This window comes from Botryllus schlosseri, chromosome 15 (genome assembly GCF_051294905.1).
Source record: "Botryllus schlosseri isolate E-star chromosome 15, Bs_hap1, whole genome shotgun sequence".
NCBI classification, from domain to species: domain Eukaryota; kingdom Metazoa; phylum Chordata; class Ascidiacea; order Stolidobranchia; family Styelidae; genus Botryllus; species Botryllus schlosseri.
Window position 1 is genome coordinate 23,973,075 of NC_137250.1, and position 16,406 is coordinate 23,989,480.

The window sequence follows — 16,406 nt, forward strand, 5'->3', positions numbered from 1 at the left end:
AATCGCGCAAGGTGTTGAAACCGTATCAGATACAATTTCTCCGTATTGCTCTTCGCCTAAACTTGGGGCCTTATAATATGGAGTATGGCGGCATGCCAATCACGCCATGATATTCTCTAAAACGGGGTCTTCTAGTAGACAAAGGGTTAGTATCGCATTTTCATCTCAATACTATAATTTGCATCCCATGATGCGAAAGAATGCTTATTTTGTCGAAAATTGATACCTCCTGGGATGCATCAATACGAATCAAGCTCTCTGCACCTCTCGCATATAGCTCTATTTGCAGCTTTTGACACTCCATGCGAACGAATTAAGACTGTTTTCAAAACTACTTACTTACTTGAGTAGATTTAAAGTCAGTCAATTCTACTTCTACTTCAAGTAGTTTTAGGTTGCTTATGGAAGAAGTACTTCTACTCGTACTCAAGTAGATTATTTCGTCGCTACTTCTACTTGAGTAGCTTTCTTGACTACTTTGACCACCTCTGTATGAATATGAGGCATTCGATATCACTCAATCATATAGTTGTAAGAAAAGTGTTTTAAACAGGACTTGAATTCCCTACAGAACAGTGAACCTAACAGCTTGGACTCAGACTCGAGTGTCAAGATTATGACTAGGACTTAACTCTTTGTGGTGAATTGAGAATTATTCGACTTGACTCCAGGGTTGTAATGACTCGAGTCATGAGTCGACTCACGATTTTCTGATGACTCGACTTGACTCAATTCATTTTTTCAAAATACAGAAATGACTTGACGCGAGTCAATCTGTGTATTGGCTCGACTTGGACTCAAGTCATTGCGTATGACTCAAAACTCTGATGGCGACGGCCGACATTTCATTGTAATTTCGAAGAATAGTAAAGTTGCCACAGTATCCGGATTTCGTCTATTGGTACTGGCACTTGAAAATGCCACAAGAAACCACTAAAAGTGAGGAAAATTAGTATATTATGAATGCGAACCATTCGATATCACCAAACAGAGTTATAAAGAGTGAGTTTAACAAGATTTTAACTGGAAACGACTCAATTTGACCTGAGTCAAATCTAAAAAAAGTGAGATTGACTTGTGACTCGGAGCCTCGTGGCTTATTTACAACCCTGCTTGACTCAAGTCAACACTATAGGCTAACTTAGTTACAACCCTGTCTTACCGATACGTAACTTCCATTGTAACGTATATTTTCAGGTCTTTTGGTAGATATTAGCGGTAGTCTATTGGCCTGCACGTGACATCGCAATGTTCTCAAGTGTAACTGGTCCCACTCCGGTCAGGCTACGAGATTTAATCCGTAACATACGAGCTTGCAAGACAGCCGCAGAAGAACGTGGAGTGATTAACAAAGAATGCGCCGAGATAAGAAACGGATTTCGCGACACAGACACCACGTTCAGGTGCAGAAATGTAGCAAAGGTGCTTTACATGTACATGCTTGGATACCCGGCGCATTTTGCTCAACTGGAAACCATGAAGTTATTACCAAGCCAACGTTTTACCGATAAAAGAATTGGGTATTTAGGAGTGATGCTTTTACTGGATGAAAATCGTGAGGTTCAACTCCTCATGACCAATTCTCTGAAGAATGATTTGGAACATCAATCTCAATACGTTGCTAGTCTTGCGTTGTGCGCGTTAGGTAGCGTGGGTTCTGCGGAAATGGTCCGAGACCTTTGCCCTGATGTTGAAAAATTGATGCGTAACTCTAATGCGTATTTAAAGAAGAAAGCGATACTGTGCGCGTGTCGCGTGGTCCGTAAAGTGCCGGAACTTATGGAGAATTTTATTCCGTTAACCAAAGGCTGTCTTAACGACAAAAATCATGGAGTCGCGTTGGCAACCGTGTCGTTAATCACAGAGATGTGTCGTCAAAGTTCAGACGCTCTAAAAAACATGAAGAAACTGGTGCCGACGTTGGTCAGAATACTGAAAAATTTGATAATGTCCGGGTATTCTCCGGAACATGACGTTTCTGGGATTAGCGACCCGTTCCTTCAAGTCAGAATTTTGCGGCTTTTGCGAATTCTTGGGTCTCACGATGGCGATGCAAGTGAAATCATGAATGATATTCTGGCTCAAGTTGCCACCAACACCGAAACCACAAAAAATGTCGGAAATTCCATTCTTTATGAAACCGTGCTCACGATCATGGATATCAAATCGGAAAGTGGATTGCGTGTTCTCGCTGTTAACATTCTTGGCAGATTTCTGTTGAATAGCGACAAAAATATACGCTACGTCGCACTGAATTCACTCATGAGAACAGTGAAAACAGACATGAACGCAGTCCAACGGCATCGAACCACTGTTCTCGACTGTCTCAAAGACCCAGACCCTTCTATACTGCGACGCGCGATGGAGCTGTGCTTTGCTCTTGTCAATAATCACAACGTGAGGGGCACTGTTCGAGAATTAGTGGCTTTCTTGGGCCGGTGCCCGCCTGAATTTAAATCCGATTGTGCATCTGGAATTTTTTTGGCTGCGGAAAAACATTCTCCAAACAGAAAATGGCACATTGACACTATGCTCAAAGTTTTAACGACGGCTGGAAATTATGTACGAGATGATACGGTACCCAGTTTGATTCATCTGTTATCTGACAGCGATAAATTGCATTGTTACGCCACTTCTACGCTGTTCAACGCGGCTAAAGATCCAGAAAATATAGACCAGCAGCCTCTGCTGCAAGTGCTATCTTGGTGCCTGGGCGAATACGCGGATATAGTGGTCCAGGGTGACCCGGCTGTAGATGGGATGGTGGATCCGATATCGAAAAGCGAAATCGTACAATTTTTGAGAGGAATTCTGGAGAGTTCTCTTTCTAATCTCACAACGAAATCATATTCTATCAACGCTATCATGAAGTTGAGCTCGAGACTTGACGGGTTGGACGCTCGCATTAACGAGATTATCGTAGGATACTCCGACACGCATTTGGTCGAATTACAGCAACGTTCCGTCGAGTATAACGTTTTGTTGCAGAAACACAGAAATTTGTGCACCGGAGTTTTGGAACCGATGCCTAAATTTGAGAAACCGGTGTTGAACGAAAATGAGCAGAAAGAAGAAACGGCTGAAATTATGGCGGAAGAGAAAAATCAACCTCTTGTGGCGAAAGTTGAAAAAAGCAACGCAGATCTTTTATTAGATTTAGTAGATTTGAGTGCTCCTGCTCCCACTGCAATGCCTGCTACTCAAATGATGGAACCGTCGATTAATCTACTTGATGATATGTTAGGAGGGTCATTACAAGCACCAGTGACTAGTAATGGTATTTCGACCGGTAACGAGTTGGGGGATATGTTATTTGACGCAAACCCGCAAGTATCCGCGATTCCGGGAATAATCGCTTTTGAAAAGGGTGGGCTAAAAGTTATTTTTGGGTTTGAAAGACAGCCAGGCGATCCAGTTTTAACTGTGAACGTGAAGACATCGAATTTGAATCCGTCTGAAATTAGCAATTACGTTTTCCAAGCGGCTTTACCGAAAACGCTGCAGCTACAAATGTTGTCACCGTCCGGGAGCGTAGTGTTCCCAAATAATGTAGGTATTGTGACTCAAACAATCAAGATCAACAATCCGTCTTCGGTGCAACTCAGGATGAGACTCAGGATCACTTACACTCTCAACGGACAAAATATCACTGAAATGGGAGAAGTGAATGACTTTCCGAGCGCGACGTGGCAATGAAATTGAGCCCCATGTTGCAATTAGACAATCACACTACTACAGAACTAGACACGGGCGGGCCGTTGCACGATGTTGTTGTAAATGCTCAGATATTTACTATTGAAGGGGCCCTAACAGGTTTTTGGCGCTTTTTTGTCGTATTTGCTTTTTAATCATTGTGAAACTTGAGTGGACTCGTAATTTCAATGCTGCAACTTCTCCGTACCTGACGTCTGATTAGGGCTGGGCATATTGATTCCAGTGTCGAATCTGAATGAGTATTAATTGTAATGAGGTGAGAAGTGAGAGAGGATATTTCCAAGTACTCAAATAAATTGCCACTGAGAATTAATTGAAAATTCGACAGTATTTTCCACTGTTGAAGCCGTATCGAAGCTTTAGAAACATGTAGTAACCTACAAAGGTTAGTGGAAATGACATATCTGTGAAGTGATGATCTGCCCACGACATTGTCACGAAGTGCAATGAAATAGGTATGGTTGAAAAAATACCGAACTCTCTTTGATGTGACGTAGAACTAATGTTATACTGTTATAACGCCATGGCGAGTGATACTCGACGCCTAATACTCGATTCAGAAACACTCGGGCCCTTGAATTTGCCCAGCCCTAGTCCAGGCTTATTCAGCTTGACCGCAAGTCTCTGTTTTGATTTCCCTTTTTGTAGAGCTCTGTAGTGATAACAAGTCTTAGTATGTAACGCTAATTGAATTTGTGCAATTTATTGCATTCCCGAGTTATCCAGTCATAGTAGCTGCTCCGTCTCGGCACACCTCTCATTAAATTTGCCCCCAGCGGTCAATACGATGTAGAGCCCGGCCGGTACTGATAAAACCGACATATTCAGCTCAATTTATTCGAAACTTCAACCTCAATTTAGTATATTATATTTAGAAGACATGGCATCTATGTTAAGACGCATTTCTGCAACTTAATAGCATTTATTCGAACAGTAACACAGCCATTGCTATACTTGGACATAGAACAAACTAGAAAGGCTGCATCTGGACACATTAGCTATATGAGGTAGATGACGGTTCCAGTCAAGCCGTCTCGGACTCCCTGCTACCATGCTGTGACGTCACGAAAATGGGGGATATTTTTTAGCTCTCATGGTCGATACCGATATTTCTTTCAAAGTGTGATATCGAGTCAATTCAGTCGGTCGGGCTCTGATACGAAGCCTTTCAAGTTTGACCTGTTCTGATTTTGTGCTATGTATGCTGTATGTGTTCGCTATAATGTGTTGTACAGATTGCAGGGTTGAAATGAGATGTCCAGCGAGCCTTCATCAATGCAAAGCTTGGAGCCCACCCAGCAAATAGTTTCTCATTTCAACCCTGCCTATTTTGACCTATTACTTGAAAATGCTATTCCTATCATTGTTCTTGATATCAATGAAACTTATTATACCCGTAGGAAACAGTTGGTGATCATGTAGATTGTGACTTGTGATGTCATAAAGCATGGAGTGGGAAAAAAGCTCAAAAGGAATTCAGGCTCGGAGCTCGGAGCAAAAGGCAGAGGTGAGTTTTTTTTGTCTCTTGTCCAGAATTGTACAATAGGGTTGTTGAAAAATAACTCGAATAGATTTGCTTCCTGCTAGTTGGAATTGAGTCAGATTTAGTGTGTGTTTTTTTAGATCGAGTCGTTCTTGTTCAGGTTGTGCATTTCGAAAATCCAGTAGTGTGTACAGGTCTGCTCAGATTGTCTGATTGCTGCATATCTCATTCTCAGGTCTGCGTTCCATCCACAGAAGGGATGCCCCCGCTTTCTGACATAACAAAACACAAGGGAAAAAGGAGAACCAGGACTGGTAATTTTTCGATGATGTTGAATTTTCCGTAATGCTGACTCGTGACTTTATTATGTTCAGGATCTCTGACGGCCGATATAAATTCGGTCACGAAAATGCCGCCCCTCACTCGAATTCGGAGGCCGCCAATCACCGTGAGTTGCGGATACAGATGAAAATGTGACCCAAATCCGAGTCCAAAAATTTATACTTCAAAAAATCGCCTCTGAAAATTGTAAATTGTCCGAAGGGCTATGTTAAAATCCGAATCAAGCTCTGAAAAGTCGTATATTCAAAACCATTTCCGAAAATGACTTTCTTTTGCAAATTTCCAGTCAGGTTGTATAAAACAGCTCTGCAACAAATTTGGCTGGATTCCGACCCGTATTGGAGTTGAAAACTTCAAATACTTATTAAATAGGTTCCTTGTGGTACAGAATTTGAATATTGCAACGAACAACACATTCATATTTGCAATTAAATAGAAATAACCAAATCAAAATTCTAATTATATTGCCTACCCTATGAGACTGCTTGGTTGCCTTCAAAAACGATGCATGACATATTCGACATACATTTTTACACAAATTTCAGCCAATATCGGGTTTAGACATGAAATTTTTTATTACATTTTAAAGTTATTATATCTCAGGGCGGCAGCTGGGACGACAACAGCGTAGGCCACGGTTCGGTGGTTTCCAGATTCAGACGAGAACGCAATCGGGCCATAATGAGAACTCAGTCGTCCGCGACCAACCCTCTCTCCTACCACTCCATCGACACGCACGGTGGGTTCTAGTTTCTAGTTGGACAACTAGAGAATTTTCAACTGTTCCAAATTAGATTGGAATTACTGAATGCAAGAAAAGATGAATATGGAGTCCGGTTCAGTTGATATGATACGAGAGCTGATTCCCATAAGCACGAGAATGACCAATGTCTGTACAGCAAGCTTGGCTCGTTTCGCAGGATACAGTTCTGTAGCATTTTCAGGAAAGTCAGAAAATGGACTAGAATTACATCACCGACACTTGCCTAGAATTATCTATTTGTCAAAGTCTGGTTTCTTCTTACATTTGGACTTGGATTTGTAATGTAAAGTCTCGAATCCGGTTTCAGCAAACGTGACCCAGACTCTGAACCTGATCAACACCACGTCTCTCTCACCGATGCTGTCCGATCGTCTCCACGACAACGCGCCTTGGTTGAGCGACTTTTGGCCCAGCGAGCCATCTGCAGCCGCAAAGACCAGCGCAGGCAGCATGTGCAACATAACCACCTCTGGTAAATAGCCTATTAAGATAGGCTACATACGCATTAGGGGTTTGCAAATAAACATTCTCTAATTTTACCGTATAATTGATAAAATTGGTAGGTTCGATTAAAACACGCTGCACATCAAATTTTGACTCAATTCTAACCAGTAGAAGCAAAGATATCGTAGTATGAGAGTGTGGGTGATGAAAAATTATTTATTATTTACTATAGATCTACCCACCGTAAATACTATTATGTCAAATCTAAAATTTTCTGCTGGAATAACTTAACTTTGCTTTCGAGGGTTGGACTCGCGCCAAATTTGACATGCATCGTATTTCAGCCAACCTAACGGATTTTATCAAGTAGCCAGTAGAATTTGAAAAATGTTTTTATGGAACAACCCTAATATAATATTTCCAGTTTCCCCACGATTGTAAAAATGCTGCTCCGATTCCACCGTATGCCTGTTGGGGCTGTTCAAATGAAATCAAACCTGCCCGGTGAAAATTTCACGAAAATTTGACATCCACAAGATTACAGCTTTGCTTTTTTGCAGGTTACCCGAGCAAGCAGCCGTGGGACACGTTGTCGATTCCGGAGCTTCATTCGACCAAGTCCTGCGACCGCATGTGTCGTCGATCTCACCATCGGCATTCGTATTCATCTGGGCACGCTAACGGTTTGTTGCTGACAATAGATCTGCGTGATTTGGGCTTCGAGTCTAGTATTGAAGAATTCGTATATCGCTCGCTTGAGCATCATAGGCGTATGGATGATGTGTAAGGTTCAGATATCGTGGTATACCTCTCATGCAACCACTAATAAATACACTGCAATTAAGGTAACTGAATTGGTGCCCATTGGTACTATACTTTGATGTTGCTTTCAGGACTATATTCGTTTCAGGACTACAGTTACAATGAGTGTAGTCCTGTAAAAATAACAAATTCATTTAGTCTTTTTTGCCATCCATACCTATTTCATTGCACTTATTGACAAAGCCCTGGGTTGTTCACGACTTTACAGATATCTTATTTCTACTGACGTGCATAGATTTGTTCTGCATGTTTTGGATACTGCGACACGTTAGATAGCGGGTAGGCTCGTACCTTCGAGTCACAGCTCTCCGAGGCATTGCACACATCAGTTTGAGTCAAGTCGATTTTTGAAGGTGACGCGAGTCAAATATTGACAATTATCAGTCACTGGTCGAGAATTTAATAGAATGTTGCAACAATTGTATCGGCAATTATGATGTGCAGGGATGAAAATCAGAATAATCAGTGCTACCATTTTTAAAACCTTTTAAGAACTCTTCAAGCATAAACGAGGTTAGCCTATTCCAGAGCTCTTCAATTCTCTACTAGTCTCTGACGATTACCCCTGACGAGAGACTATTCGGGTTTATTTCGATAGCAATATTCTATTCAACTGTATACTGGAGTTGTGTATCATTTTTTCACTCTTGATTGCAGCCTCTTTTCTTCATTCGAGTCCGACGTCCGGATGTGCGTCCATCGCCAGTTCAGACCTCGACTCGGCAGATTTCATGTACTTCAACATAAACGACGACTCGTCCTATTTCGACGGGGACTCGCTGTTCGCGGATTCCACGTTCTCCACGAATATCTTGAGTCTGCTCGAGGAAGGGAGCATCAGCTGCAGGTGGGTGACCCTAAAACAGCTAATTCTAGTTGTGTGATCTAATTTGTGAAATGTTTCTGTGCTCTAATTTTCATTCTAATCTAATTTCTGGCTCTGAAAATTCACCAAGTTTTTTAAGTACTTATAATTCGAATCTAATTTGCAAATAACTGTGTATCTATCATTTTATTTCCAGAACGCCGTTCCCTGCGAGCGATTGGTCGGATTCGATCAGCGAGTTGGACTTTGACTGCAGCGAAGGCAAGTCGCAGGACGTGAAGAATTGCGACGCTCTCTCCGATATCGGGCCCTCTTGTTCCTCGCCCCCTCAACGCAGAAGGTAGGCGGACTTGACTCGAGTTACTTTTTGGATCGACTCGACTTGACTCAAATCATATTCTTGATAATTAACGTAGAATTAGGGTCGAGTCACTTATTCTAGCGACTCAACCGGACTAGAGTCAAAGGTAACATGATAGATCGACTCGTGACAGGATGGCAAAACGACAGAACAAGAACTTCAGCAAATGGAGCGAGCTGCCGAATATCGAGTCTGAGTCTGTGTCCGCGACTCAAACCTTTGATCGAGTGGGAGGCTCGCTGTTGAGTCACCCGATCAGCGAGTCGACCTGGTCGAGTCTGAGCAGCGACGAGAAGCAGGAATATCTAAACAAGCTTTGGACCACAATCTCGCAATCTCTCTCCTCAGAGGTAACTCTCACGTTTAAATATCTCCATTGCTACTCAATGTTAAGTAGAAGTAATGTTGGCACTCGAGTGGAAGTGGCAATTTCTATGGAAAATCTAAAGTTATGATATATTTCATGTCCCTATCCGGGTTGAAAAGAATCCCAACCCAAATTATAAAATGTTTTACTTTAAAATTATAAATTTGCTACTTGATAAAAATGTTAGTTTGACTGCAAAAACGCTGCGCATCGAATTCCAACCTATTGAGGTGCAACTATGACAGTAAAAACTGTAAAATTTATAATTAAAAAAAAAAATCAAATTGAAAATATTTTCAAATTTTATTGACTAACCCATGAGATTGTCTGAAAAAATAATGTATAACAAATTAAGCCCAATTCACGACTATCGCAAAACTAATTTCACGACCGATGACTCGGGTTGGAAACTGTGGTTTTAATGAATCCGAATTGAATATCAACTCTTGGCCTGGAATCTATATTGGCATGATGGCCGGAAATGGTGCGTCGTGAATCTGTCGAAATGTGTCCAAAATCGTTAATCCTTTTTCCCGAATTCAAATCCCTATTCCGATCTGAGATTCAACGTAAGCCCATATCCAGAATTGATTTTGCATCGCGTCCAAATCTGTTTACGGCTGCGATTCGGTCAAAAAGTGAAAACGCGACAAATTTCCATCCCGAGTCCTAACCCAGGACCAGCTGGACGTCCTGGAGCTCCTCTATCCTTCTCCCGCGACGAGAAGACCGAACGCGACCAAGGACGTTGAGTTTGTGGCTTTGCAACGATCTCTCAAGTATCTACGGCAAAGGACTGCAGGAGAACGATCAAGTGCAACACAGCTACCGACCAATCGAGTCAACGTTTTGAAGTCAATCATGACCTTCGACAATGTCACCGATGCTGACAATGCTAAGCCCTCTGGATTTGAACTCACAAAAACACAAAGGTGAGTAAAGCAGAGTTTCCACTTTTTTATACAAAGCTACGTAATTTTTACTTGGAAATTGTTAATTCTGATTTTACTCAAGTTGAAATGTAACTGCTTACTCAGGTAGGTAGTTCTAAGGCAAGACTACTTACTTTGTAATTACACAGAAATCACACTTCTACTTGTACTTCAGTAGAGATTTCACTGCTTAACAAAGTAGCTGAGAACTCAATCTACTTTCACGAAATAGCTTTCACTATTTTCGGCAAACCTGCACCATTTTTACTTATTTTAAAATCGCTACTCTTACTTTTACTGTTGAAATTTCACTACTATTTCCGGTAGTTATAATTTTAGTATACTTCCACAAAATAGCTTTCACTTTTTTAAGCAAATCTGCTCAGTTTTTACCTACTTCGAAATCGCTACTTGTTCTTTTACTTGTGAACAAACAACTTTGACTCCTCTTACATCTAGAAACTCTAGGAAAAGTTCCGAGGAAGGGTTGCCTCGGAAACGAACTCCAGACCGATGCCGCAGCCGTCCGAGTTCTCGGTACGACGGAGTCTTGTCAACGGGCGAGTCCAGACACGCAGAGTCTTGCTCCGAGTCTTCGTGCGTGGGGTGCTGCAACGAACTCCGGCGGTCCAACAGCGAAGGGAACATTCCCGGGTCCGTCGGGGCTCTCAAGGAACAACGGGTCAGTTCAAGCAACATACTGCAGGACTGAGCTGACCAATCCATGTTAATTTCGACTAAAAACAATTTTTATAAGACACTTGTTGACGTACAGAACTTCAATATACAATTGAATGATATCTCCGTACTGAAATGAACACGAATAGTTTCGGCTGACACTCGTGAATCTAATCCGAGCCAACAATATAGTCTGAAAAGTACATTAAGGTTTAGCCTTCTGTTCGCTTCATGAAACTCTCGCATCTAACTGGTCTTAAATGGGTCGGTAAACTAATGATAAGTTTTTAATGTAATTCACTACGTCGTGTTGTAAGACAGAGTTCGTTGTGTACTTTGAGAATGAATACCTCAATACTTCAAGCGTCCCAGCAAACTCGTTTGAGAAATGACGTCTCATATCTCTAAATAATAGACGAAGACTACGGTCTCTCGCGTTTTGCGCATGAGAATAAAATTGTGAGATGTCTGTCGACCAGGGTGTTCTGATTTTCAAGTTCAATTGCAGAAACAAAACCGACAAGCTCGTCGTTGGACGAAATGGACAAAAACGCGACAACGCAAAGAAAGCCGACAGCTGCAGAAGGAGCATCGCAGCGGATTGTTCCTGAACGAACGGAAAATGAAGTTGACTCGTGACGGCTATGAGGAAGAGGTGGAAGTTGGATGATGATAGTATTACTGTGTTGTCGTAAATAGGGCTGGGCAAACTCGAGTTCCTGAGTAATTCCTTACTGAATCGAGTTCGTTGCAGCAGTATGAATGATGTAGATAGTAGTCAATTGGTATTTTTCGTTCATACCTATTTCATTGCATTATGTGACAATGCTGTGGGTTGTTCACGACTTCACCAATATGCCATTTCCATTAACGTGCGTAGTTTTGCACTGCATGTTTCGTATGTTGCGATACGAACAGTCGAGGTTTACATCCTTCCACATTGGAGACTACGATTCCCGCTCAGTGGCAAGGAGCGTGTCCCTTCAGTACTCGAAAAATCATCTGACTTCTTGTCTCGAATCATTAGAATTAGTGCTCGAATCATCGTGCTCAGCCCCAGTCGTAAAACGGTGATTGTGTTGGCAAAGGGGGTTGCTGTCGTTTAGTGAAGAAATTTTCTATCCCTGACTGTGATGTTTTTTTTCTTCTATTTTTCACTTTTCTGTTTTATAGCGAGCTGTCTGATTTCTCGAAGCTCGGCGCGAAGCGTCCGCGGCCGTAGCCGCTTGCGACGTCACACTGCCATTTCATTACTCGTTGAACTTTTTTGTGTCACTGTATTGTGTTCATGCTAGCTCGAAGTACTTTTAGTTCGCTGTCGTCGCAACGCGGCGTTGGAAATGAGATTAAAATGTCTTGTAAAGTGTTTTGGTTGCTGGAGTGGAGTGAGGGCTGATTTGAACAGGGGGACATTCCGTTTTTAAGTACATACTTGGACAACTAGATCAGTGGTTCTCAACCTTTTGTCTTCGCAGACCCCTTTCGGACCGTCGCGGACCCACACAAAGTTTTAGTTCAAATTTAGCTCAATTATCGCGCAATCATCATCTGTCTTGTGCAAGTTGTAACTGAAGGCTTATTTCTAAACAGCAACAAGATGACTTTTCTTGACAATGTGAAGAGCTGAAAATTTTCTAGTTGTCCAAGTCTGGGTGTGTGCATTGTACGTCCATCCACTGACTGCACAAAGATTCGAAATGAACTAAACAGCGTTTTTCATCGGAGAAGTCACTATTTTCGTTGATAGAAAGCAGGGCTGTAAATGACTCGAGTCATTTTCTAAAATACGAAAAATGACTGCACTCGAGTCAATTTTTGCATTGACTCGACTTGTAGGCCTACTCAAGTCACTAAGCATGCCTCGACAAAGTCATTTGACTCGGACGTCGGACCGCCAAGACAGATATTTCTTTGTAGCTTCGAAGAATAGTAAGCTACCACAATATTGGCATTTCAGTACTGGTGTTAGTATATTATGAATACGAGGCATTCAATATCACCCAAACAATTGTAAGTTGAACCGGATAGAGCTCGAAAATGAAGAGTGAACACTATGACTTGGACTCGGTGGTGAAGTGAAAATGACTCGACTACCCATCCCAATAGTCCAGCTCTGGTCGTAATAACATGAGTTTGAAAGAAGTTTTTTGAGGATTCTTTATCGTCGTTAATAGTACAAAACATTGAAAATGGAACACGTACGTTCAGTATGAATTAATGCGACTGTTCAATTCAGATTATTATTAATAAAATCATTTTAAAACACCACAGATAGGTCTAGGGTCGAAACGACTTGAAATAGCCTTTCAATCAAACACCCACTATGGACATGTCTCCAAGTCCGTTTTTTATTAAAATTTTCATCAAACCACAAGATTGCGATATAATGAAAAGATAGGAGGTTGCCAAAACGACTCACCCTGTTAGGCATACATCATGTAAATAAGAGACACGTTGTAAATAGCAATGATATAACAGTAAAAGCGACCAAAATCAAAGCGGCATGTGTCGCTCGGTAGGCGAGATCTACATGTCAGATTCGCGCTGGTTGTTGGCTGGCTGCGGGTAGTCAACCGTCTTCAGTTCCCTCAGCTGTTGCATATTTCGAGGATTCGGAGATTTATCTGAGCTTCTTCTCCACTGCGTATAGCCGTTCTCACTGCGTTTTTACAAAAAGGCCTTACTTAAAGGCCAGGCGAATGAAGAGAGTGAGCGTAACTGTAGCCACACTGTAACATCAGTCCGTACTTGGACGTTTAGATATTATTCTATCTGTAATTATGGGATATTCTGAATATCTCTTAAGTGCCAGAAACTCTATAGTTAATATATTTTCGAAGACACCCTGTAAAGTCCGGAATAGTCTATACTCCAAATAAGGCTGTATCTGAGACTAGTTAGTAACCCTGTTGCTTGTAAACAAGAATCTTGCTACAAACCTTCGTCGCGAATGTTTGCGAATAGCTTGTTAGATTTTGCTTGCTGCCTTTCAAGTCGAACTGGCCCGCCGTTGTGGCAAACAGGGATGTTATGACTTGCTCCCCAGCGAAATGTTTTTGTTGGGTGATTTGTGCAAGTGTGGCTGATTTAATAGTTCATAAACGAGAAGGATTGAAGCGAGATTGAGATACTTGGCTGCAATTGCTTTATTAAAATATTTCATCAAAACAAAACACCACAAGATTGAGATTGAATGAAAAGATAGGTGGGTAATGAAACGACTTGGAATAGTGTTTTAATTAGACACCCATCTTGGCCTAGAGTTTTGGAGTTGAGTTACCTACTCAAATAAGTTTGAAAAACACTTAAGTGTTGAAGTACAGGGAATGAGATTCTTACCTTTTAGGCATTTGCCCGATGTGTTGCACATTTCCATGATGAACTCCAGGTATTTAAAGTAGCTACTTATGACTGTCTTATGTAGGGCTACTCTTATTAGTTTTGTACTAAATGTCAGTGATATTTTATGCCGACAGGTGATGTAAGTAGGCCTATATAGTAGCACATAAAACTGTTAACCATGTGATTGTTTTTGTCTTAGTAATGATGCATACCTTATCTTATATAATTGGGTTCTATGCTCTAATATCATTTGTGGCAATTTCATGTTGATTCCAATACAATTTCAAGTCGTTTCGACTCCATCCTATCTTTCAATTGTATCTCAATCTTGTGGTGTTTTTAAATGATGACAATCTCAACAAATTGCACTGCATTGTCAGTTGCGATATTTATTATAGGGATAATTCTAGAAATGAATATGTGATTATAAAGAATTAATATTGTTTCTCGGTAATGTTCACAGCTATTTCATCACCTATGACTATGAATTCAAATCTACCCTTGTATGGATTCAGAATTCTGAATCTTACTGCTGGAATCTTCTTCTTGATGTCTGCATATGCGCAACATAATGATCCTGATTCTGCATTTTGGATATTAATTTATGCAATACCAGCATTCATGTCTCTCGCCGTAGCAATCAAACATGGAAACACGGACTGGAAAGCTTTGAAATACGTTGATATGTGCGTTAACTTTGTTGCTACAATTGCATTAGCACGGACATTGCATCAGCATTCTGACACAGCAGAAAATTTCTTCCAGTGGCTAATTCAGAATGAGCATGGCCGTGAATTCGGAGGTCTTTTTATTGTAATCATTTGGACGACATTCATGCATGAGCATTCACATATCAAGTTGAAGCTATTAGGTGCGTTAGTTTTCATTGGACTACCGATATGCCTTTGGATTTTTCTGTATTTTAATGGTGAATTTCGACGTCACTGGCCAAAGCATTGTCAGTCAGCTTTGTATCCAGACTTGAGCTCTACTCCCACATCCTAGTAGCCTATTATATCCTATCTTGTCAATAGAAGTTATTTATTGAAGGGTATTTATTGAAGGGTACTTTCGCACTTTCCTGTGAGCATCCAATACATCATAACTTTGTGTTTAATATATATTGATTATAATGTATCAATGAGTCAGACACTGCATCAGAGTGTAATGACCTTGTTTTTGAGTGTTGTTTTCCCGTGTCTTATGAAATAATTAGGCCTGTCACGAAATTTATAATATTTTCTCCCCATGTTGCAATAATGCACAATTTATCGATTGAGGGCCAGTTACACCTGAACGACAAGCAGACTTAAGCGAGCCCATTCCAGTGTTGACACCGGAGCGTTAGCCAGACTTGATATCTGGATGTTAAACAGACTTGCTATCTGGGTGTTAAACAGACTAGAACATCCTCCAGACTTGCTTGCTTCCTGGGTGTCAGACAGGCTTGAACACACTCCGGGCATGAGAAAGGAAGAGAAAACTGTATGCTAATGTGGACTATTGTGAATAGTTCAAGTCAGCTACACCATGAAAGGAGAATTTTTGCTTCATAGAAGACGTGGCTTACTGTTACTATGGCTTAACTCAGAACACAACATCACTCGCTAGATAACGAAAAAACAAATATTAAGTAAGGAAGCTTTTGACCGCACTCACCACTAAAAAAATATTAGACCGAAGGAACATGACGCTAAAGAAATTTGAGGAGTAAATGACCTGAGCACTGAGCAGCCATATCACTGCACAAGCACATGCACAGTATTATTGATACCCGAGTTCATCCGCCCGTGATCTATATGCGCTACCAATGATCGTTCAAGATACTTGCCGGGAAACAAATAATACACAACTTCACAACTGTGATGTCCACTGTCTCCAGGATGCTCTTCCTACAGCAACCGATTGGGATTGGGATTGGGATACCCATTGTGTATCAAAATTGATTGAATGGTCTCCAGCTCCTTGCTTAATTTATCCAGCGAGCCTCTTATAGTATGTGCTGTGTCCAATGTCCAGCGGCATATATGCGCATCATGCACCCATGGTAGGCCTATGCATATGCACAGACCGTGTGTATGTGTATCGTGAGTCGGTGTATATGCCGAAAAAAAAATTCAAGGACAAAAATAAACTTCATCCTTTCCTTCCGTCAAATTTCGATTTTTGAGAATAAAACTTCCGAAAAGTATTTGGGAATGAATAATTCCAGGCTACACACTGACTATAGTGAACGTGGATTTTCTAATTGCAGAAGAGCTGTGCAAGCTGGATCCAAATTGCATTTACGATAGGCCTAGGCATTAATTTACGTCGTTACGAAATGACAACA

General features: G+C 41.2%; 4 protein-coding genes across 5 annotated transcripts in view; 3 read left to right on the top strand and 1 right to left on the bottom strand.

The window, feature by feature from the left end:
- Window positions 1-16,406, bottom strand: part of LOC145457804 (RNA polymerase-associated protein CTR9 homolog) — a 486,484-nt gene that overhangs the window by 290,786 nt on the left and 179,292 nt on the right. The window lies entirely within an intron of this gene.
- Window positions 1,158-5,118, top strand: LOC145456947 (AP-1 complex subunit gamma-1-like). The gene has a single exon (XM_080335093.1). It carries the CDS (start codon window positions 1,249-1,251, stop codon window positions 3,694-3,696), a length of 2,448 nt encoding a protein of 815 aa, XP_080191219.1. The 5' UTR covers window positions 1,158-1,248; the 3' UTR covers window positions 3,697-5,118.
- Window positions 5,082-12,098, top strand: LOC145456948 (uncharacterized). Its single transcript, XM_080335094.1, has 12 exons — window positions 5,082-5,221; window positions 5,433-5,511; window positions 5,572-5,645; window positions 6,143-6,278; window positions 6,610-6,774; window positions 7,307-7,429; window positions 8,226-8,415; window positions 8,591-8,734; window positions 8,889-9,105; window positions 9,801-10,054; window positions 10,514-10,736; window positions 11,241-12,098. Exons 1-12 carry the CDS (start codon window positions 5,162-5,164, stop codon window positions 11,400-11,402), a joined length of 1,827 nt encoding a protein of 608 aa, XP_080191220.1. The 5' UTR covers window positions 5,082-5,161; the 3' UTR covers window positions 11,403-12,098.
- LOC145457933 (transmembrane protein 220-like) lies at window positions 14,116-15,323 on the top strand. The gene has a single exon (XM_080336227.1). It carries the CDS (start codon window positions 14,528-14,530, stop codon window positions 15,077-15,079), a length of 552 nt encoding a protein of 183 aa, XP_080192353.1. The 5' UTR covers window positions 14,116-14,527; the 3' UTR covers window positions 15,080-15,323.